This window comes from Mustela nigripes, chromosome 14, assembly GCF_022355385.1.
Source record: "Mustela nigripes isolate SB6536 chromosome 14, MUSNIG.SB6536, whole genome shotgun sequence".
In the NCBI taxonomy this organism is placed as follows: domain Eukaryota; kingdom Metazoa; phylum Chordata; class Mammalia; order Carnivora; family Mustelidae; genus Mustela; species Mustela nigripes.
In genome coordinates, this window is record NC_081570.1 from 54,816,411 (window position 1) to 54,839,880 (window position 23,470).

Consider the following 23,470-nt stretch of genomic DNA (forward strand, 5'->3'; position numbering starts at 1 on the left):
CACTAACCTGCTTATCCATTTGGTTTGGAGTTTCATCCATTTCCCCTCTACTGAGCTTTATACAAACCCTTTTTGTTACTTTCTTTACCTTAAATCCGTGGTTCTCAGACTGAAGTGTGTGTTGGAATCACCCGACAGCTTGTTGAAACACTATTTGCTGAGTCCCATCCCTGGAGTTTCTGGTTCAGGTCTCAGGTAGAACCTGAGCATTTATATTTCTAACCGTTTCCCAGGTGACCCGATGATGCTGACTCATGGTCCATAGTTGAGATTGTAAGTATCTTAAAGGACCTGAATTGGATTTTCTGTTTTTCAGGGTGTTTGCAGTTATCTTAATTGAATTATAAGAATTCATTTTTACTTCTTTTTCTCCGTATTTTGAAGTAAAGTTTGTATTCATTGTGTATATTGCATTATACCCCATTATTACTAATGTTTTCATCCAATCATATCCAAGCTCTTACCTATTATTAACTCATTCATCCTCATAATACTCCTCTGAGGTAGTTAACTGGTTGTGTCTTTTATGACAGAGAAACCATGAACAAACCCAGGAAGATGGTAAAGCTAGAAAATGGATATAAAATCTGTGTTACTAGATCTTAACTAATGTGTCATGTTATTTTTAAATAGGAGATTATGGTGGGCTCCATGTTTCAAGCAGAGATTCCAGTTGGCATTTGTAGATACAAAGAAAATGAAAAAGGTGGGTTATTAATAAAGTTATACAGCTTATATTCATGCTTTTGAAGTGATGAACTGTTACTTTATAATGGAGTAAGATCATGACAATTTGTTACCCTATTGATTTATGAAAGAGGACTCTTCATTATTTCTATAAGAAGAAATGTTTACTGTTTTTTCCAGTTTTTCCATAGAAATCTAACAAGAAAAAATGAATGCCTTTTTAATACTGAGTGACTTAAAACATCTCAGCTTTTTATTTCTTTTTTTTTCATATTTTAAATAATAGCCTTTTATAACCTGTATAATTTAAATTTAAGTTATTTTATGTCAAGGGAAGTTGTTAGGTTTTAAAAAAAACTCAAGTAAACAATGATATAAAAAGCTCACTTTATTGAAACTTTTACTAAAATTGAGTACTTTGTTATTTGTTTATTTGTAAAATAATTTGGGAAACAAGTTCTATACTTGTACATAATTTTTCCATCATTTTATCTAAAAATTGTAAGGTAAGTCATAAATACTTCAACTTCCAGCAGCATAAAATATTTAAGGTCCGTTTCAATTATTTGCTTAGGGTGAGTTCCAGAAAGAATGTTGTGTGGGCGTGTTTAAGAAGTTCAGTGTAGTATGAGATCATTCAGTGCTAGAAGTCTTTTCTTCATTTCTTTTATTTCAGTTGTTTTCTTCACATTTCAGTTTACATAGGCAGAGCCTTTCAAAGTTGTAGAATTCTTTTGTTTCCTTTTTAATATTCTCTCCCAAAACTTCCTTTATGTATTAAGTACTTCTTAAGTACTTAAGTACTTCTGAAGTACTACTTCAGGGAAGTAGTAAATAGAGGCAGTAAAGGAACAGCACAGGCCGGTAAATTCTAGTGATAAAAAAATGTTTTAACACACCAGTAATAACTTGTGCTTTCAAGTTAATTCCTGCAACATACAGGAACATTAAAGATACCGATATGGAGTGATTTTGTTACATAGTGAAATTTTCTGCATATGTTTTATCAGTATATTGTAATTGTGTGCAAAAGTAAGTGAACCATTGGCATTTGTATTTATTTTTGTCATTGAATTTTAAATACTATGCTTTCCTTATATGCTATATAATGATTAGTACATGTTCACCATGGAGTTCTTTCTCCAACTAAAGAACTGAAAGTTAGCCATTAGTTCTAATTTATGAAATTTTTTTAAAGTTTTGACTATGAAAAATAACAGTGTCTATCTTAGAAAATTTTGTATTTTGTAGGTGGGTAGGAAAGTATCTTGGTTTTATATGTGGCAGGTTAGTGTTAGAGCTAAAGGTAGTTTTACTTATCTCAATATGTTTTGTTTTATTTTAACATGTTTGTATTGTCAGATGTCACAGTAAATGATCCAGATCTCTAATTTTCAGTGTTTTAAATTTTGGTTTAATGCTTTCAGTTTTATTATAATTTTAGAAAGCAGTGGTATACATTTTTTTTTTTCAGGAAAGGTATGATTTGTGAAGCTTCTTACCATATGAACTTAAACATTTTAGATTGTGTGAGGATCAGACTAGGTTTAGCAGGTGATACTACGTGGCAGGGGTCACTGTGGTAGACGGACTTTCCTCAGTTTTGTATTTCTAGGAGTTCAAACTTTTGTCATGATACTCAGAGTTTGTCACCACTTAGGATACCCTGTGCAAACAAACCAAACGCATGTGAAACTTAGGTAAACTACACCATTGGAAAACAACTGTTAAAGGGATATTAATGATTAGTGCATTCTTTCCCTTAGAGGATAGAATTTGTTTCATTGGTTTGGTGAACATACATTCAAAAAGGAGAGTATTTGATTTGAGTGATTTTGATAAAAATGCCATAAAACTAATATACTTTATACCTTCACTGTAGGAATTACTTGACACAAACGGACTGGAATTTTTTCACTGATACAAGGAAGCCCTATTACTGAGTATCCTGGAAAGACATTGATAGATTTTTTTTTCCCTCTGATTCCTGATTTCTTTTTTTTTACTAGACTGCATGCAGCTTATATATTCCTCATCAGTTATCACTTCTGTTTCAAACAATGCTATAAATAAGATTTGTTACAATTGTGTTTGAGTCCTTTTCCTTTGAACCTTTATTACACAGTCTCAACTACACAATTTCCTAAATTTATGTAAGTTAGTGCTTAAACTCAGCGCAGTGTATTATAACCATTTCTTTATTCATTTTTATATCCTTAATACCTAGTATGATTCTGTTACATAGATAGTAAACATTTGGTGGCTGAGTTACTAGGTAGGTGCAGAATAATGTTAACAGAACTGATATGGAGGCATTAAACTTTGATAAGTACATAGGCATTGGGCCTTGAACATGTTTACTTAGCTGCTTTTTCTCCTCATCTATAAAGCAGCTATAAAAGAGCATTTATTTACAGAGCCTGTTATGAGGATTTACATGTGATGTTTTTATGTGTCACTTTAACAGCATCATGTCTGGCACATAGTAAGTGCTCAGTGAGTGACCTTAATGTTCAGTGGATAATTAATCTTACCCATTATTTAAGTATAATTATTATTATTCAGATTTTCAGAAAGCACTGGTTTATGCTGTTTTACTTACAAGTGGCAAAAGTGCAATTCAGTTAGCTTCAGCAAAAAAAAGAATCTTCAGCAAAAAAAGAATACCTATTGCTTAACTGTGTGGCTTCAAATATAACTGGATTTCAGGGTTATTATATCAGCTGTCCCTCCCCTTGTTCTCTTTCATTTATTGCCAGACAAGCTAAGATGGCTCCTGGGAGCTCCTGGCTTACACTTTACACTGTCCTTGTAGCTAGAGAACCCACAAAATGAGAACTTCCGCATCCACCTTTGTTCCCGCAAAAGTCCTAGAGAGAACCTCTGTTGACTTAGTTTGAGTCATACTGAGCCAAGTAATTACTGTGACCAGAGAGAAGAGTGAGTATTCTGGCTTGCCTTGGCTCATTTATCTGTTCTTGGGGATCCAGGGTGTGATGTCTGCCCCACTCAGACCAGATGGAAAGGATTTAATTCCCAAAGAAGTGTTGAGTAGATGAAAAGCACGATTTTGCAGTTCTGTGTGTGTTTTGTTCCGTGTACTGAACTGAACACTGCAGCTTTTGTGATGAGACTGAATTGAATGCTGATAAACATCTTAGAACCCAGAGAGGGCTGCTACGCCCACGCCCCAACTAAGAACTATCTGCCCAAAGTGTCAGTACTGCTGAGGTTGAGAACTCTGGACTAGATTGATTGAGAATTAATTGGACTACCTAGAGGGATAAAGGTCAAGAGGATAAAGGAGCTAAGGTATTTTCTGGCTGAATTCTCATGCTTTCTTGATGGAGTTTTAGAGTAAGGAAATGATGGCTGGGAATTAGGAAGCAGTGAATAGCAAAGGACCATGTAAATCGTCACTTCTAATGAACATTTGACAAATTCTTAAGTTACTGAAACACGTGTTTTTCTTAGTTGATGCTGATAATGTTAAAAAGGCAGTTCATTTAGCTTATACATAGGAAAACCTCAGCTGGACAACTTAAAATATAGGTCAATAATCATAATGTGACCTTTTAAGATCATTTTTATTGTAAACCTCATTATTATACCATAGCTGATTATAGATTGGCATTTTCATCCTCATATTGATTAGGTTGAGTTTTTACTTAGGCATTAAAAATAAAATAACACTTTTTTTTTTTTTTTACTAAAACTGGAAGTTAATATAAACTTATTCATTGGGAATTAATTTCCCAGACTGCAGAAGTTTGTGGTTTTTTTGTGGTGGTTTCTCAGCTTTCTACATTAGTTCCCCACCACCACCACCACCACACGCAACCAGTGAACTTTGTTGAATTATTTTGACAACCCATTTTGTTTGTTTGTTAAGCTTCTTACTTAAAAGTGCCATAATAAGCACTTCCCTAAATAAACTTGTGTGCTCTTGTTTCCTAAACTCCCACTTACTTGCAATCACATGTGAATTATATCTGCCATCATATATTTGTTTTTCCTTTTTAAAGATTCAGTGTTTATGCTTTGTAATTCATTCAGAAAGCAATAGTTTCAGAGGATGCTATTACATTTCAGTGATTGTGATCTTTTGAAATCCAGCATGTTCATATCATTTTATGTAATTATGATAAAGGGTATTTGTATCTTTTTGTTGCTTTTATGGAGTTTTTCTCTTCATATATTTATAGATGTTATTTCTCCTTTGTATTTTAGTGTGTTTTACCATAGTGGTATTTTTCTGATATTCTGATTTCTTGGCATTTAGTTCTACAATAGACACTTAATAAAATATCACTTGTGTTGCCTGTTTTATTTAGAGCACAGTCAAAAGTCCTATTTTGTTAGAGTGAAACTTAAGTGGAAAATAATTTGGTCTCTTTCTGAAAGCAGTAAAGGCAGTGGTTTATTCTCTATGGAAATGCTAATTGTTCTCATCCGTGATTACTTTTCAGTGTGTTGTAATTGTATAAAATTAGGTGTATTCTCAGTGTCAAGGTCTGGCTTATCATTTGGTGCCATCTGCTGATGTTTGTGTATTCAGCTTAACTAGGGTATCTGTATCCTGTGGCAATCTGAAACTTAGAGAATGATTCCAGAAATATCTTCCAGGTCACTTAGGCTTGTTTTATAAGCCCAATATAGGGATATTTACGTGGGAGAACACTGAGGACTTAGGGACCCACCTTCCGTGTTTCTTAGGTTTTCCTTGTAAGACTTTCACCCATCAGTCTCAAGAACATAAAAGGTATAGTCTACCTGCTTCAGTGAACAGAGGCTAAGCAGAGAACAAAAATCAATAGTATTAATTAATTTAAAATAATTGTATTTTTACAATTTAGAGTTTGACTAGGATTGTACCAGCAGGTTAGAAAAGGAATGAGGTTTACTAAGGAAAATTTTCTTGAGATTGTCCTTGTGTTTTAAGGAAGAGTATCTGTTTCAGGGAACAGAAAGGTAGAAGGATATTTTAAAGTGTGGGTATATAGTTGGGGTGGAGTCTGAAACAAGGTAATTTTATATGAAAAAACCTAACATAGTGCCTGGTACATAGAACATGCTTAATGGCTGTTAATTCCTTTTTTATAACACAAGGAACTTTGACACTTTCAGTTATCCTCTGTCTCTTAAATTCAGTTTTTCTTTAGCTGGCTCCTTCTTGTTGGCATTCAAATTATTGTCTCCTATGTTTAAAAACCAACAAAACCAGAAAGTTTCTTCAACTCTATACTTCCTCTCTGGCTGCTACCCCATCTCTTTCCTTACAACTGAACTTTTCAAGAGTTCTCTGCTTGCTTTCCTTCTTCCCCTTCCATTTACTGTTCGGTCATCTCCAGTGTGGCCTGGGCTTCCATCTTTTTACAAAAACAGCTCTTGAAACATTTACCTCCTTTGTTAGTAAATCCAGCATACCTGTTTCATTTTTCATACTGGCCATTTAACAGCATTTAACTTCTGGAAACCTTTTCTTCCCCTAGCTGCGATGGTGCCACTTTTCTGGTATTTCTTTCTATCGTGTGACTATTCCTTAACTCTGTATTTCCATCTTCCTGTCTTTTTGAATTGCTCTCATCTTAGGTCTTCCTTCTTTCCTTTCACTTTTAAAATTGTGATAGCATTTAGGCTTTAATCTTATTCTAATGGAAATTCTGATAAAAGCTAAATGCTTTTTTTTAAAAGGAAAGACTCGTTTTATGAAAATGAATTATGTTCATTATAATACATTTTAAGCTTCATAGAAAAAATATATAAAAGTAAGAAAAATGATCCCAAATCTTACCATCAAGAGATAAACCATGTTGACTTTTGGTGCACATTCCTTTAGACCTCCTATTTCAAAAAATAGTAATCATAGCTAACACCCATTGAACCTTAATATGTGCCAGAATTGTTTTAAAGTGCTTTAAATCTTTACAACCCTGTGTGATAGTGTTGTTTTTGCAGATGAGGCAGAGAGCAGCAAGTAACTTGCCCAAGGTCATACAGATAGTAAGTGGTGGTGGTGCTTTTCAAACTAAGAGACCTAGACTTGGTAAACTCAAGCTGTCCTCTTAGCTTTCCGGTGAAGAGCTATCAAATGGCATCTCTCTGTTTAGATTGCTTAAATCATTTAGGCTATAAATATGGCCCAAGAACAAAGTTAGGCAAATACTAGGACCATGTTTTACCTCTCAGTAATCAATATTTTGGCTCTTAAGTGTTAGTTATTTGGTCAGTGATAGTGTTTTAACACAAACTTGAACAATTTTTGGCATTTTTTTAACATTATGTTTTACTAATTTAGTATATGAAAATGATGATCAGCTCCTGTGGGACCCTGAGTACTTACCAGAAGATAAAGTGATTGTATTTCTTAAGGATGCATCTAGAAGAACAGGTGATGAGAAAGGTGTAGAAGCAATTCCTGAAGGATCTCACATAAAAGACAATGAACAGGTACATGAGTAAGAAGTAACTGTTTGATTATGGAATGAATAAGTCATGGGGAGGAAAGGTATAGCATAGGGAATATATTCAGTGGTATTGTGATAAGGTCACCTTGTATGGTGACCCCTCTGGTGAGCATAGCATACTGTGTACAGTTGTCCAGTCACCATATGGTAATACCTGGAGCTAATATAATTCAGCCTCTTTTTTTTTTTTTATTTTTTTAACTAAAGTTCAATTTAAAAAAATACCAAAAGGTTTTCCCAAAATAAATTAACCACATATATTTTAATATGTTTTATAGATTTACATTTATAGATGTAAGTGCTGTCACATTCATTGTTACTGTTCTGGACACCAAAATTCCTATACTGTCATCTACAGGGAATCTGAAATAGCTAGTGTACATACTCGCTTCATGAGTATGATTTCAGCTAAAATAAACAAAAATCTGGTATCTCATTTTGCCTGCATAAACGTTTTATTAGGATTTTTGAAGTTCCTTTGGATATCCCTAAGAATGTATAAATATCATCAGTGTTGGGAGTACATATTTGGAATGAAGTTATAAGGGATATAGTAGACCAGTGCCTACCATGAACCCAATAACAGCATTATCTTTTTTTTTAGAATTAGAATAGGAACTGCAAAAAAGCCAAAAAGACAGGTTTTGTGATTTTTATAGAACAGTTTTCATTTTTAAATTTCTGAGGTACTGTAGCTGCCAAGTTAGAGTATTTGCTTATCCTGCTTTCTAAATAATTAGAAGCGTCAATTATCAAGATTGAATTTGTTTTTCTTTAGTGCTCAGTTGCATACCTAGAATTATTTTTCTTCCAGAAATGATGAAAAGAAATACTGGATTCAGGAAGAGCTTTTACTTTTTTAAGAAATTGTAGCCTTGAACTTTTCATAGTCTGGGTCACATAGTGAAGGCTTTTATTTTTCTAGGCATTATATGAATTGGTTAAGTGCAATTTTGACACAGAGGAAGCATTGAGAAGATTAAGATTTAATGTAAAAGCAGCTAGAGGTAAGTAAGTGTAGATACATTTTTGTTTTCATGATTTAGCAGAAATTTAATAAACTTAAGATCTTTAGTCTGTGTAGGTATATGCTAAGTTTAATAATACTGATCTTTCTGAAATCAGTAAATATTTGCTGAATAATAAATAACTTGTAACTTGTTAAATAACTTGTATATAACAAGCATTATGGGAAATGGGATTAAGACTGTTCGTTCTTTTTGGGAAAATATGGCAATTAAAATAAAAATACATGATGCTTTTCAATTTCAGGGGATTTTTATTAAATATTTTCTTATTTGATTTTGTTAATAATAGCCCTATGAACTCTGGAATGTGACAGTTGTAACTTTGCTTTCAAAATGATGAGACTGAGGTCTCTGAACTGAAGTACCTTTGCTAAGGCAAACATAATTTATAAACAACAAAGCCATAACTAAAATCCAACTTTTTGTTTTTGTACTCTAAATTGACTCCCACCCTGCTTCACTAAGAACACTATATGACATTACATAGCAAACAAGATACTTATTCATTCAGCAAAAATTGGAGGACCTGCTAAGTTCTGAGGACATAATTGTGAACAAAGCCCTGCCTTCATGATGCTTAGACTAAGCCTAGGTAGGGGGAGCTGAAAAATAGTTATGAGTTCTTGTAAGGAAAATTAGAGGGTATAATTAAAATTTATTGCAGTAGGACTTAACCTGATTTGGGGAAAGAGGCCATTAGGGAAAGTTTCTAGAACAAAGTGATATTTTTGCTCGGATATAAACAAATTAGCTAGGTGAAAAAGGGGGTGGTGAGGCAGAAAATGATTCTAGACTAAAGGAACAACATCACAAAAATCGAAAGTGAGAAAGAACATAGCGAATTTAAGGAATTGAAAGGTGGCTTATATAGTTAGATCATAAAGGAGAAAGGTGGTCCAAGTTTAGGTTGAAGAATTAGGGACCAAATCATCCAAAATTTTATTAAACACAGGATTTTTGTTACTTCATCTTTTGCAGCCATCAGTAATAGAGCTCAGGAGTGAAATACTTACCTTATTGTTATTAGAAACTTATATTTTTATTTATAACTGTGTATATGCACTATTTAGGGGAAAATTGCTTATAACAGTTTTCTCCCTCATTTTGTCAGAGGAATTATCTGTTTGGACAGAAGAAGAGTGTAGAAATTTTGAACAAGGGCTAAAGGCCTACGGAAAGGATTTTCATTTGATTCAGGCCAATAAAGTAAGTAATGATAATGTTCTCTCTTTTATAAAAAGTTATTTAGTTAATGCAGATCATCTTATATTTTTATTACCTTCAAATGTCTTAACATATTTTTAGGGAATTATAAACGTGCTTATATTTTCTGGGATCTGTTTAGCAAGTGACTTTTCAGTGCATGATATTAGCCTTTAAGAATTGCACTGATAAATGGGCGCCTTGGTGGCTCAGTCATTAAGTGTCTGCCTTCAGTTCAGGTTATGATCCCAGGGTCCCAGGATTGAGCCTCGCATTGGGCTCCTGCTCAGCAGGGAGTCTCCTTCCTCTCCCACTCCCTCTGCTTGTGTTCCCTCTTGCTGTCTCTCTCTCTGTCAAATAAATAAAAATTTTTAAAAATCTTAAAAAGAAGAAAAAGAATTGCCCTGTTATGTTAATCAACTTCTGGGTGGAATCTGTGTATACAGTGTAATTACTTCAATTTTTTTTCCACAAACTTGTGACAGATTTTTTAAAGAGCTGGTGTTTAATCTTGAAACTTCAAAATGTTTTTAATGTGACATTATTTACAATTAAAATATCTTTTACGTTTATTTAAGTGCTGAGTGTCTAAAATCAGATACTTAAATTTAATTTGGCTTTAAAGTTTAATTTTCCAGAAGACTATCTCAATAAATCAGCTTTATTATACATTACAGTTTTATAATTTGATAGTTTTACTTAACATGATTCATTTATCATTCCATATTAATAATACCAATTATACAGTGTTGGTGTATACCCAAAAGAACTTCATAATTACTTGCAGATTTATTTTTAGGTTTAATTCTCTTAAAACTAAAATCAGGTGAGATTTTTAGTAGGAACTGTACAGTTATGTAGAATAGAAAGATGTGTTGTTTCTGTGGGAAAGTAGAATGTGCAAAATTAAAATCTCAGAGCTTAAATGGAGGAAATTAAGTTATTTCTTGGTTTATATAAATGCCACATTTTTAGCAAAAAGAAATGACAAGGAGTGTGGCTTTACATGTTTCATTAAAGAGAGCATCTAAGTTTTGAGTGATGGCTTGTCTAGGATGGTGTTGACTGAGTTCTCAGTAGTCTGTCACCACATTCTTCTTTTTATACATCCTGATGTGATTGGTGTCCACTTAATTTGTTTCCGCACATTTAAGAGTATTTTATGTTCTATAAATAGTTGATTATAAATCCTGTGAGTTAATTTTTCTTACTTATATTGTTCATTAACTAGTTTATTTTATTTGAGAGAGAGAGAGAGCAGGCATGGGGGAGCAGAGAGAGAGAGAGAATCTTAAGTAGGCTCCACACCCAGTGTAGAGCTTGGTAAGGGGCTCAATCGCATGACCCTGAGATCATCTAAGCTTAAATCAAGAGTCGGGTGGTCAACCGACTGAACCACCCAAGTGCCCCTAGCTAATTTATTCTTGATTATCTTGTTGCATTTTGGTATTTGACATCAGACATACTGACTAATCAGAAATTTTGAGTCTTAGTATTGGTATCAAAGTATATCCTACCTCTTAGTGTTGTGTCCAGAACATCTGATTACTTCAAGCATAGGGCATATTCTGTGAAAGGGGTGCATTATACTGATGACTAGACACGTAGGTTTCTGATTGTAAAAAACAAAAAAAGGTATTGTTTCATAGTTGAATGGAGCAACATTTTGGGATAAGAGTTTTCTAGCATTCCTAGATTTCCTAGATTCCTAGATTAATATAGTGTTTGGATTCAAACACTATATTAACCAAACCATGATGGATTATTTATGGAGGGGACTCTGGGAGCAATAAGCTGGTATGATAGCTAGCAGCAGCAAGAACCTCCCCCACGCCCCCCAGAAATCCCTTTTTTTTTAGGGAGTAAAAACTTAATAGGTAACTTGAAACAACTAGCCAAAACAGTCTTTTTACATAATATTGAAACTAAGACCATTTCTTTATAAATATTTGGGATGGTGCTATTTCAGTCGTGTAGAAGTCAACTGACCTATCTATACCAATATACTAGTTACACTGAACAGAAAGAGGACAGTTACTCTTTAGGGAGAATGGTCCAGTGAAAACATTAAGACTTTGTTTTTATACCTGGAATTGAAGTTTGAATCTTTTTTTTTTTTTTTTTTAAGATTTTTATTTATTTGACAGAGAGAGATCACAAGTAGGCAGAGAGGCAGGCAGAGAGAGAGAGGAGGAGGAGGCAGGCTCCCTGCTGAGCAGAGAGCCCGATGTGAGGCTCCATCCCAGCACCCTGGGATCATGACCCGAGTTGGAGTCAGAGGCTTTAACCCACTGAGCCACCCAGGTGCCCTGAAGTTTGAATCTTAATCATGAGTTCTAGGCTTACTTTATTGAAGATTTTTCATAATATTGTCAACATTGCGTGCCCCCAAAATATCTTTCCAATTTTTGCTTTCAGTAAAGTACAATTGACTTTGCTTATGTCTATATAGAAAGACAATTCTAAAGGAGGGGGGAAAAAGAGCTTGAGAAGCTTATTTAAAAAATAAAAAAAGCCTTGATAGCTTTCAGTCTTAAAGCAACATGGGCCAAATTTGTAAAGTGCAAGCATAAGGGAAGAAAGAAAAATGTATGTCAAGTAGTGAAATGAGGATGTCATCAAACTGACTTGAGGTACAGTCAGTCTCACAGGACACCTATTTCGGGATTAGAAATTTATGGCTTAGAGCACACCACCACCACCACCACCCACTACCACCACCACAGCTATCCAAGCTAAGTAGGAAAAAGAGGCAAGTTGTCCACATCATTTCCCAATCCCATTGGTGCTGAACATTTATGGAAGGGGAATCATTCATTCACACAAATATAGCACAGTTACTGGAGTAACTTAGTAAACAGTGAATTAGAATTGGCATTATTACAGTACTTTCCAACTCATTATGGAATATTCTCAGCCTTTCTAGAAAATAAAATAACTGAGTCTGGATCTCTGGTGGGACTACTAAGAGAATCTTTTAAATGGAATTTTAAATGTAGGCTCCCTAGGTACTCTGTGAGTAAAAGTATTTGCACACTGTTTATAATATTAATTTTAACTTAAATGCCACTTCCAGATATTTTCAATAAAGGAGTGTTTATGATAAATTAATATGATAGTTTTTTAAAAAGCATAATACTAAATATCTGAAGATTTGTTGCCAGTGTATTATTTCTCTCAGTGGGAGTTTGGAAAGTGTGGTTTTTAAGAAAGTTGCTGCAGTGTTAATATTTTATATAATGTATTATATATTACTTAAGGTACATAGAGATTCATTTTCAGACCCAGATATTTTTCATGAAATAACTCCTTTAAGGAGGAGATGATTCTTAAAAACAACTGTTTCTTACAGGTTCGAACAAGGTCAGTTGGTGAATGTGTAGCGTTCTATTATATGTGGAAAAAATCTGAACGTTACGATTTCTTTGCTCAGCAAACACGATTTGGAAAAAAGAAATATAATCTTCATCCTGGTGTAACGTGAGTGTATTTTTTCTGTTGAATTTTTTCTTGAGAAAATTGCAATTTTTAGGATCTTTTTCAGTATGATAAAAGTTTACATTTGTTTAAATGTATCCATTTATAGAAGGAATTTGGACTTTTCAGTATCTTATGAAAGATTATGAACTAATATTGCTTGAGACAATAAATGCATCAAAGCAAATGTAAGAGTATGTTTTCAGGAAATAAAATGGATCATAACAGCTGATAAAGCATGTTTTTGTTAATTTCTGTTCCATTCAGTAGAAGCACATAGTTTTAATCTAATAATACTGTGAGCACAGTGAAAATAGGAAAGAGACTCTTTTCATAAGCTGTATGGCTATCTGCCTAATAAAGGCCCTTTAAAAAGGAATGGAAATTAGTGTCGTTCCTTGTCCAGTCTACTTTTGATCCCAGGAACCAAACTAAGATTTGGATATAGCTGGTATAAAAGGGAAAATATAGAGAGAGAATTCATCAGATCAAATTTCATTTTCTTTTTTGTTATAAAGTTTTTTGTTTTTTGTTACAAAGTTCTTTAAAGAGGAAAGAACCTGTCCATGGTGACTTCCCTTTTCCCTGATTTCTTGAAAACTTCCTTTAACAGAAATATTTAATAATTAGTCCTGCAACTTCAGTTTACTCCCAGTGAAATAGGGAGTGTGGGTTATTATATGTAGGCTTCATACAAAATGCTTTGTATGCCTGTACCAGTTGTCATGCACCAAAATCCTTTAGCCTCATTCAGTCTAGCTTTGGAAATAAACTGTCCCTGCTGCCACTAATAATTTGTTACTCACGTACATCAAGTATTAAACGAACCCTTTGTCTCTCATTGAGGTGCTCTAAAATGCTGATGAATGGCTAAGGTGTAATTGAACTTTACCATTCTATCCTTGATTATTTCCTGCTGTTTACAGAATAAAAATAATGCTGAGTTGTGATTTCATTTGGTCAGTGTGTACCAGTAAAATTCTTAGGATTGGCCAAATAACTGCCTTTGAAAGATGTGCTTATATGCATATTTGATTGTGCTTTGCAAACTCCTAGGCTAGACTGTTTCCTGGTCATGTTCATTTACAGGTGTCTTCTGGTCACTTCACTGAAGAATCAAACACTCTAAAATAAAATCCAAAGCAAATTTATTTAAGAGAATAAATGGGTATGATTGCCCCAGAAATCATTGAATACTGGGCTCTGTGCCTCATCTCCCATTATTCAAAGCTCAAGATGGCTAGAGTTGAATTTCATACATAGCATTCCAAATTTGATCTAATTGCTTAATGTTATAAATTTAGAGTTAATTTTTCTCATGATGATTTATTGGTTACATTGAGGTATAATGATGTGGAACTAGATGCAGCTATCTGGTCTTCAGAGTTTATCTTAAAATAGTCAGTTTTCAGGCTATTCTATAGGGAAAAGCAATAGTAACATCTTTCATTTTTTTCACCCATTTCAGAAATAATGTTCACACACGAACTACAGGCAATCTGACGTCACCAGCAATAAGAACATAAGAATTGCCATGCTGGGTCAGACCCATGGTTCATCCAGTTTTCTCTTTCAGAAAGCATCACCAAGGGAAGTGTTGTGGGCTGGCTTAGTTGGTCCTCTGTGCTGTCAAGCTCAACAGGTTAGGTAGGGATGTGCTGCCAAACATTTGAGTTTCTCTAATAATCTCTCCATAGCTTCCGGAAACTTTTTGAAGATCCTTGTATCTGTAACCTTGATTCCTCTTAAGGTTAAGTATTCAGTAGGTGGAGTAGCTGCAGTTAAAAGTAATCCCATATCATCTCTTTTCTCATGCTTTAAGATTTTACAGTGATCCCCTGGTATAATGGTATGAAGTGAACAAATATGGCTTCTTTCCCCCAGGCGAGAATTCTGTGGTTTTGTAGGCTTAAGTGTTTTGTTTTGTTTTTTAATTGGAACTGTAATATTTTACTCCAATTTAACCCTTTTAGCTGTGCTACATCTTCCATAAGAAGCTGTGACTGGACTATACGTTACTGCCCAAATAGGGAGAAATTATGGTTTTCTAGAAACATGAAGATTCTTTTCAGTTTGCTTCCAGGAGGAGTTAAGAGTTGCACTTCTAGTGCACAAAACATTAAGTTATTATAAGACAGAAATAGGAGTTTTTTTTATCTTTTTTTAGTCAAAATCCATAGTTTAGAGCACATTATACTGAAAGTTATTTGTTCATTTTTCTGTTACATTTTTACCTTCCATTTGTTCACCAGAATGAAGCACATTAGCCATTTTTATGCCTTACAAAGATCTTCCTACAGATTTTCTGTTAGCCACCACCAGGAAGAACTGGTAGCCATATGCAAATTAGAGACTTTACTGTAGAAACCTTGCAAATAATTTTTTTTTTTTTAACTAAAAGTTAACCCATCATAATTCTGGTTATCTGAATGCTACTCCAACCTCCTGGATGGCCCACCTGCCTCTTCTCCTTCCTTAAGCATTGTGGATGCCATTAATCTTTGAGAAATAATAATACTTTCACAATATCATTACCATATCTAGTCAATTTTAGCTTCTTTGCTTGGCTTTTCACATCCTCCATTATCCATCCCAACCATACCAGATTTATTTCCAACACTTCCTCATCATGTATCATCTGTTCTTACTAGTCTTAGCTTCTGAAATCTCTTTGTGTTCATACTCATTTGTGTTTCTGTGTGGTTCAAATTTTTTACATAATTGTTCTAGAATTATGATGCATGGCATAAAGCTGAAGGGGGGGGACTAAAATACCATCAAATTTAATTCCATCTATTTATAGGCATGAAAATAAGGCCTAGAATGGTAAATTGATTAGCTCATGGTTATATACGTTTCTTTGATATGACTCAGATTGTTGAAAGCTTCAGGTCCCTGTATTCGTTATATTCCTGTATCCCAGGGGACAGTGTGATCATGGCCACAGACTTTCAGTAAAATCCTAAACCTTTCCATTGTTCACTTCTTACAAGCATTTTTACTCACCTGCTCAGAAATTCTAAGGATTTGTCTTAATATTTCTTTTTTTTAAAAAAAATTTTTATTTTTTATAAACATATATTTTTATCCCCAGGGGTACAGGTCTGTGAATCACCAGGTTTACACACTTCACAGTGTCTTAATATTTCTATTAAAATTTTTGAGGCAATTTAAAAATAATGGCTTTACGGGTTGTTGTGGGTTTTTTGTTTGGTTTTTTTGTTTTGTTTTGTTTTGTGTTTTTTTAATTTCTACTCTGTGCCATGCACAACTTAGGCACAGGTGGTATAGTGGTGAACAAAAAGACTAAAATTCCTGCCTTTGGGGGATGAGTCCAGCACTGGTATCAGCAGATTTTCTCTGTAAAGAGCTAGAGTAAATATTTTAGGCTTTGCAAGCCTTCGGCCTCTCTTGCAGCCACCCAGCTTTGCTATTGTGCAAAAGCAGTCATAGATATTATGTAAATGAGTGGATTTGGCTCTGTCCCATCAAAATACTATTCACAAAACCAGTGGCCAGCCCATAAGCCACAGTTTGCTGACCTTTATTCTAATGACTTAGTAGCACTTCATAGTTTACAAAAACACTTCCCTGCACACATCTTGTGCAACAACTCTGTGCACAGATACATACATAATGTTCCAGGTAAAGATACTAGGAAACCTCAGAGATAAGTATTTTAGCCCAGATCTTCTAAACCCAACCCAAAGTCACTTAATACAGCTGTCCTCCCATACCATATAGTTCAGGAGTAACTTAAGGAAGTGAATTCCCCTCTAATGGTAGGCTGGCAGACTAAGCCAGCAGATAAGCTGAGGAACTAAGAGCCTCTTAGCCTCTTATAGCTCAGATCTAGCAGAAAGGTAATACAGAAGTTACCCAAGAAAGTTCAGGGAAGTGATTCATTTGTAGGCCCTAATTTGTCTTTCAGGTATTGCTATAGCCATTACATAATCTTTAGGAGCTTTAAAATTTCAGTCTGTGTTTGTGTAGAAATTCTTCTCTACTCCTGATTGGCACCATCCTGCTCTTCACTTACAGATCCTCTGATTTTAATTGGGCCACTCTGAGCACTTACCTATAGTTTTTAAAGTTTTAAACCTTCATATAGGTGTCTAAAATTTGCTAGTTTAAAGTCCTTATGCATCTTTTCATTTAAATGTTCAGATGCTGGTGAGGTAGATGAGGCACTGGAATAAGTGTAAGTGAAAATTAGGACATATTTGTTAATAAAGCCTTCTAAATTTAACCTCAATTTTAATTTTCAGCTTTTTTTAATATAAGAAAGTAATTATTTTATTATTTCACTTAATTTTAAGGGATTACATGGATCGTCTTCTAGATGAAAGTGAAAGTGCTGCATCTAGTCGAGCACCGTCCCCTCCCCCAACTGCCTCAAATAGTAGTAACAGCCAGTCTGAGAAAGAAGATGGCACTATCAGCAATAGTAATCAGAATGGTAAGCAACCAGAAAAGTACTTTTGTTTGTTCATGATGAAGGGCACTTTTAGTAGCCCAGGTAATTTAGTTTTGGTTTGTATTAAACTTCAGTGCAGGTGTTATAAAAATAGTAATTATAAATAACTACAGAACTAGCATACAAATACCAACGTACATATATACTAACACAGAATATAAATTGTAAAGAACTCCTGTTGATGTCACTAAAAAGTAAGTTTAATAAAAATTATAAGTTATAATAAAAATAAAATAAATATAATAAAAATTAAAAACTAAGTTAATAAAAATAAACGGTCAATAGTGACCATTTCTTTTATTCTTTTTGTGTAGCATCAATTTTCTTAATAAGTTGGAATGCTTTGATAGGATATTCTTGTTAACTCTTAGACCAAAACACCAGCCATTTAGCCCTTTCACATCAGGAGTACACAGGTATTTATGAAATACTTTGAAAGCTGTAACACTTTATCCGGAAAACACTTTAAGCATTTGGTGCAAAGAAGCTAACAAGGGCACAGTTTTGAATAGTTATCTCTCTGATAGCGTAATAACCTTGAAGGATGAGAAAAGATAAAGCAGGTGTCGGGTTCTGCATTAATACTGCACAGAAACATTTCTTTTATCTCAGTGAGAAAAAAGCATATGAATTCTGTTATGTTTGAGGTTCAGTTAATGTCGCTTAAAATATACAGTGGACCAAAGATCATTGTGGTGATAAGGAAGACCTGTCGGAGAATTATTTTGATTTCTGCTTTAATTAAAATGGTCTTCCTAAGTAAGACCGTTGCCAAGCCGAGACTAATAAAGGAGAAAACCAGTGAATTAGAGATAAGCTCTGCATCTGCATTCAGATATAACCGTCTTATGGGAGGGCCAGTGGAGAGCTAAGCTCCCTGACAGAAACTAGAACAACAACACTGAATGATTATCCCTTATTCTGACCTTTGGTTTCACACTGGCACTGCTGGAGTGAATATACTTTGTTCATTTGATGACCCCTCTCTATTTCCTCACTACCTCCCCCCTAAGAACAAGCCGAACAAAAAAGAGGGCTCAGCAGCCCTTTTTTTGGTTCTAAACATGTTTGAGGGCGTGTAGTCTAATGCTGTCCTGAGGCAGAATAAGAAGCTAAGGGTCTGCCCTTAAGACTAGGGCAAGAAGCTCAGGGAGACATATAATTGATACTACTTTATCAAATATTCTTTTTTTTTTTTAAGGTTTTTATTTATTTATTTGACAGAGATCACACATAGGCAGAGAGGGCAGGCAGAGAGAGAGGAAGGGAAGCAGGCTCCCAGCTGAGCAGAGAGCCTGATGCAGGGCTAGAGCCTGATGCAGGGCTGGACCCTGGGATGAGGACCTGAGCCAAAGGCAGAGGCTTTAACCCACTGAGCCAACCAGGTGTCCCTTTGTTTTCTTTTTTAACCATTTGATGAGAATATGCAGTTAACCTAAGGAGGTATTTATAAGTTAGTTTATTCAGTAGCCCAGAAGCCATTCATCTAGGTACCCATAATCAAGATTCCCACGTTTTCCAAGGAAAGGAAGGAATTCTCCAGTGTAATTTTATTTATTTCGTAAGGGGCTTAGTGTCTTGAGATCTTATTTTTTTTTTTTTTACCTGCTCATAGTTGTCACATAGCTCTTTATACTATAGCAGTATAATTTCTTCTGCATCCTGGTGCATAATCCCCATTATGCATTTATGATTTGAGTGCACTTTTGAGTTGGGGCCATAGAATATTTTCTTTGACCAAAATGTAACATTTGAGGCTCATCTTTTATACTGAATATATTTTTCAGATAATTAAAATTTAACTATCTCAGTAGCACATTTTATATTTACATTAAGTATCCAAAATGGCTAGTTCATTTTGCAATCAACTCTAAGTGCCGTTTTTACTGTAACTTCTAGTAAATAATTACTCTTTTCTCAACCTGTTACTGAGGAATTTGTTTGCTTTTATGACTTTCAAATGTATGTTTGGACAAAGCAAGTGTTAGTTTTTGAACATTATGACAGATTAAATCCATTTAGGTAGATGTGTGATCCTTACCCTTAAAGCACAATACCTTTATTCTTTTTTTTTTAAAGATTTTATTTATTTATTTGACAGAGAGAAATCACAAGTAGATGGAGAGGCAGGCAGAGAGAGAGGAAGGGAAGCAGGCTCCCTGCTGAGCAGAGAGCCCGATGCGGGACTCCATCCCAAGACCCTGAGATCATGACCTGAGCTGAAGGCAGTAGGTTAAAGCCTCTGCCTTTGGCTCAGGTCATGGTCTCAGGGTCCTGGAATCAAGCCCCGCATCAGGCTCTCTGCTCAGTGGGGAGCCTGCTTCCTCCTTTCTCCCTGCCTGCCTCTCTGATTACTTGTAATCTCTATCGAATAAATAAATCTTAAAAAAAAAAGAATAAAAGTCATGTTATTTTATATGGCAGTAGAAAAGTCAAGAATATAAAGAACGTCGATTTTTTTTTTACATAGTTTTAGAAAGGTATTACCATTTTGCTAATTTGTGCATATTTTTGCTTTAATTTAGCTTATTTAGACTACTGGACCCAGTGCTTGTTTGTTGTTACATAACACCAGGATGCTCCTAATATATGGCAGAATCTGTTCTTAATTCTTTACATTTATTAACTTTTCATAACAAACCTGTAAAGTAAGTCTTTTATTACCCTCACTGTATATGTGGTGAGACTGAGATACAAAGAATGTAAGTAACTTTTGCCCAAGGTGACACACTCAGTAAATAGAGCCAGAATTCAGACCGTATGTACATAGATTTGACACCTCTCATCCTTGATGTAAAGCTGTTTTACAATAGCTGTTTTAGAATAGTGTAAAAGTTAGCTTTTTAATACTAGCAGTTTCACTTACATTTCTTCCAATGTAGGGGTGTCATCTAATGGACCAGGTGAAATGTTGAGCAAAGAAGAAATCAAAGTTGAAGGGTTACATGTTAATGGACCAACAGGTGGAAATAAGAGACCACTTCATGCAGATATGGATACTAATGGTTATGAAACAGATAACCGTACCACTGACCCAAAACTTGCCCATATGACTGCAAGAAATGAAAATGATTTTGATGAAAAAAGTGAGAGACCTGCCAAAAGGCGAAGGGTAAACAGCAATGGAAAAGAAAGTCCAGGTTCTTCTGAATTTTTCCAGGAAGCAATGTCACATGGAAAATTTGAAGAACTTGAAAACACAGATGACTAAATTTTAGACTTGTTTTACCTTCTTTGAAGTAAAATCTGGTGTGACTAAAATTTTCAGGGTTGATGGGTTACCTTAAAAAGTTGATTTCCTTGAAGCAGTTGGTTAAAATTTTAAAAATTTGAATTGAGTCCTAACTTTAGTAAATAAGATTTCGTAATTCTGCCCTTTGTAGACTTTTTACTTTAAAAATGTAAAGACCCTCTTAAGGATATAACAAATAGTATAGTCAATTTGAATGAACTACGGAAATATCTGTACCTTCTCATTTGATGTATTAATCTTAAAAGCTCACTACAGGTATTTTTTGCTTAGTTTGTTGGCAGAGAAGAAAGACCACATTCAAATTTGTTTAACACCAATTTTTCTGTGTTTCTTGAAATGTCTTTATCTTTTATAAGAGAAATTTTTCTCTCCATACAAATTGAGTGTCATTATTAAGGAAACCCTTATGAATCCTGAAAGTTATGCTAGCATGATTTTTTTATATATAGAAGTTTAAAAATAAACCAAGTCAGGTTTGTATATGTAAAATTGTTGACATCAATGATGTCTTTCCATATTCTTATCTGGGCTTAAGAAATACATTCTGTATTTTTCCAGATTCTTTGTAGCCTTTGAAAGATTTTTACAGTACATATGTCTTGACTGAGCTGTCCTTTCTTAATACAAAAGCTTGTATAATTTTCTTAACTTGTACAGTTGGTAAACTTTTATGAGAGGAATTGATATTCTGAGTCTGTCAGCTTTCATTTTATTTTGCTAAGGTTTTTCTAATGAATTTTTAAGTGTTTGTGTAGTAACTAAGTCATGTTTCTTATACAGGTGGTAAAATCACATTCATAAAGGATTGTGAAAATTTGTTTTTTCAAATTTCTACTTAGGGATAAATAGTTTGAGAATTTTGAAGTTAAGCATGATACCTAGATTACATAGTTTGTTTTGCGTTTGCTTTAATTTTCAGAATTATTTTTGAAGCAAGACAAAAGTTTAATGTTGGCTTACGTGCTTCAATATATCATGCTGACCAGAATCCTGTTCGGTTATTTTTATATGCATTATAAAATTTCCCATTTTTGCATTAACTTAACAGGGGAAAAGGTCAAGCAATATTTAGATGTTGGCACATACAAGGAGTTGGCAGATAATATTGATTTTATGAGGAAAAAGTGATGAAGTGAGTGTATTTCCAAAATGAAAATAAGATGTACCATTGCTATGTATGATTACAAATAGGATCATCCATTTGCATAGCCTTGCAAGAGTGCCATTTTATTTTTAGTGCAAAATTCTTGTTAAAAATGTAGTTTTATACAGCTGATAGACCAACCTATATCCAGACTTTTATAAAAGATTATTAACTATTCTTGTTTTTTCACACAGGCATACCCCCAAATGCTTCTTCTGACTCATTTTCAGCCATCAGTTCAAGAGCCAATGCCTTTTTAAAATAAATCTTCTGTGGTCTTATTTTTAATGGCTCAGCTGTTTCATGCAATTAAGTAAAGGTTTGCACTGAGAAGTTATGGTTTAGGCCTTACCCCATGAAGTATTACTATTAACATATGTTCAGACTGCTTACTTCCACCAATGTGAACAACTCTTTTCCCCAAACAGTGTTAAAATGCAACTTTACAACACTTGACTTCATTTAATGCACATTCACTGTTACATACATATCTAGATAAATCAAAGTTTTGGGTGGAAGTGTTGAGAAGCGTGAATGTTTTGTTTTACCTACAAAATTAATTTATCCAGAATGGCAGCTTTAGCAGATGGTCACAGTCCATTTTCTAAATCAGTTTTTATTACACAAATTAAAAGTATCCTGGCTCCTAGCTCTATGTCAAAGATGGTCTATAGACGTGTTTCAAATGAAGAGTGATGTTGTATTTTTAAGTTGCAATACTAAAGACGCTATCTTCACCTTTTTTTAAGATGCATTTTGTTTGCAGGTTTGTGAAGTTCTTGGAAGCTAATACCACAGGAACATTTTTAGTACATTCTCAGGCATGTTTGCAAAATAGGGCACATGTATACATCTTAGGAAGTTTTACTTTTCTTAATCTTATCTTTTTAAAGTATGCCTAATGAAAGACATTCCACTATTATAATACATAATGCTCAGCTTTTTGTGAAGAAATATTTAATTGTATTTTGTGTTTATACAGATATTTCACACAGTACTTTGTTCTTCATAATGCAGCCACTATAACTTGATAAGTCATTGCACTACTTTAAAATTTTTAGTAATATCATGAATTTAATTTGCTTGAAGATTTAGTACATTTCATAACTCTTGAACTCTTAACAAACTGCATTGGGGAAAAAAAGCCTTTGTTAATAGTTTCCCCCACCCCATGCCCATCCTCAGCAAAGCACTATCATTTTCATCTGAAATGGTATTCTGTTTCATAATGTGTTTTCAAATAGAGTTCAGAATCTGCAACTCAGTTCAACACAACAAGTCTGTTGAGCTTTAAGATGTATTTGAATATTTAAATAGGCATTTAAAATTATGAATTAGATGTTTTTAAGTTTATCATAGTAATTTTGCACTGTAAAATAATTCCCTTTTCCCATTCCCTGTCTGCCATTCTGAATATGCTTATTAAAATATTTTTTTAAACATACTTGTCTACATAATACCGTGTGAATGATTTTCATTAGATCGATTCAGTAGGTTTTAGTTACAGATTTTAAGTTTGTGTTCAATACATACTGTTTACATACTGTTCACAATGCAAATGTGCATAATTTCTGTTCCTTCTCCTAGATATATCCCATGAACTAGTGTTTGAGTGGCTTCTGGTTCCTTTCACTTCATCTTGGCTGATACATTTTTGTTTCCTCCAGAGAGATCCTTTGGTCTGTGGACCTCTATTCACCCAATTTTCTTTCTCTAAACTATGTAATTACAAAT

The 23,470-nt window shown here is 34.2% G+C and overlaps 1 protein-coding gene across 13 annotated transcripts in view; it reads left to right on the forward strand.

Moving 5' to 3' along the window:
* The window catches only part of MIER1 (MIER1 transcriptional regulator), a 59,280-nt gene extending 36,100 nt beyond the window's left edge, over positions 1-23,180 (forward strand). For 12 of the 13 annotated variants that reach the window (XM_059375054.1, XM_059375056.1, XM_059375058.1 and 9 more), the window contains 7 exons: positions 634-706; positions 6,986-7,137; positions 8,080-8,161; positions 9,294-9,388; positions 12,738-12,865; positions 17,182-17,321; positions 20,222-23,180. In XM_059375054.1, the coding sequence (XP_059231037.1) occupies positions 634-706; positions 6,986-7,137; positions 8,080-8,161; positions 9,294-9,388; positions 12,738-12,865; positions 17,182-17,321; positions 20,222-20,550 (999 nt within the window). In that variant the 3' untranslated portion in view covers positions 20,551-23,180. The remainder of the gene's footprint in view (positions 1-633; positions 707-6,985; positions 7,138-8,079; positions 8,162-9,293; positions 9,389-12,737; positions 12,866-17,181; positions 17,322-20,221) is intronic. The other variant, XM_059375067.1, reaches the window with a different exon arrangement.
* Positions 23,181-23,470: the final 290 nt, after the last annotated feature.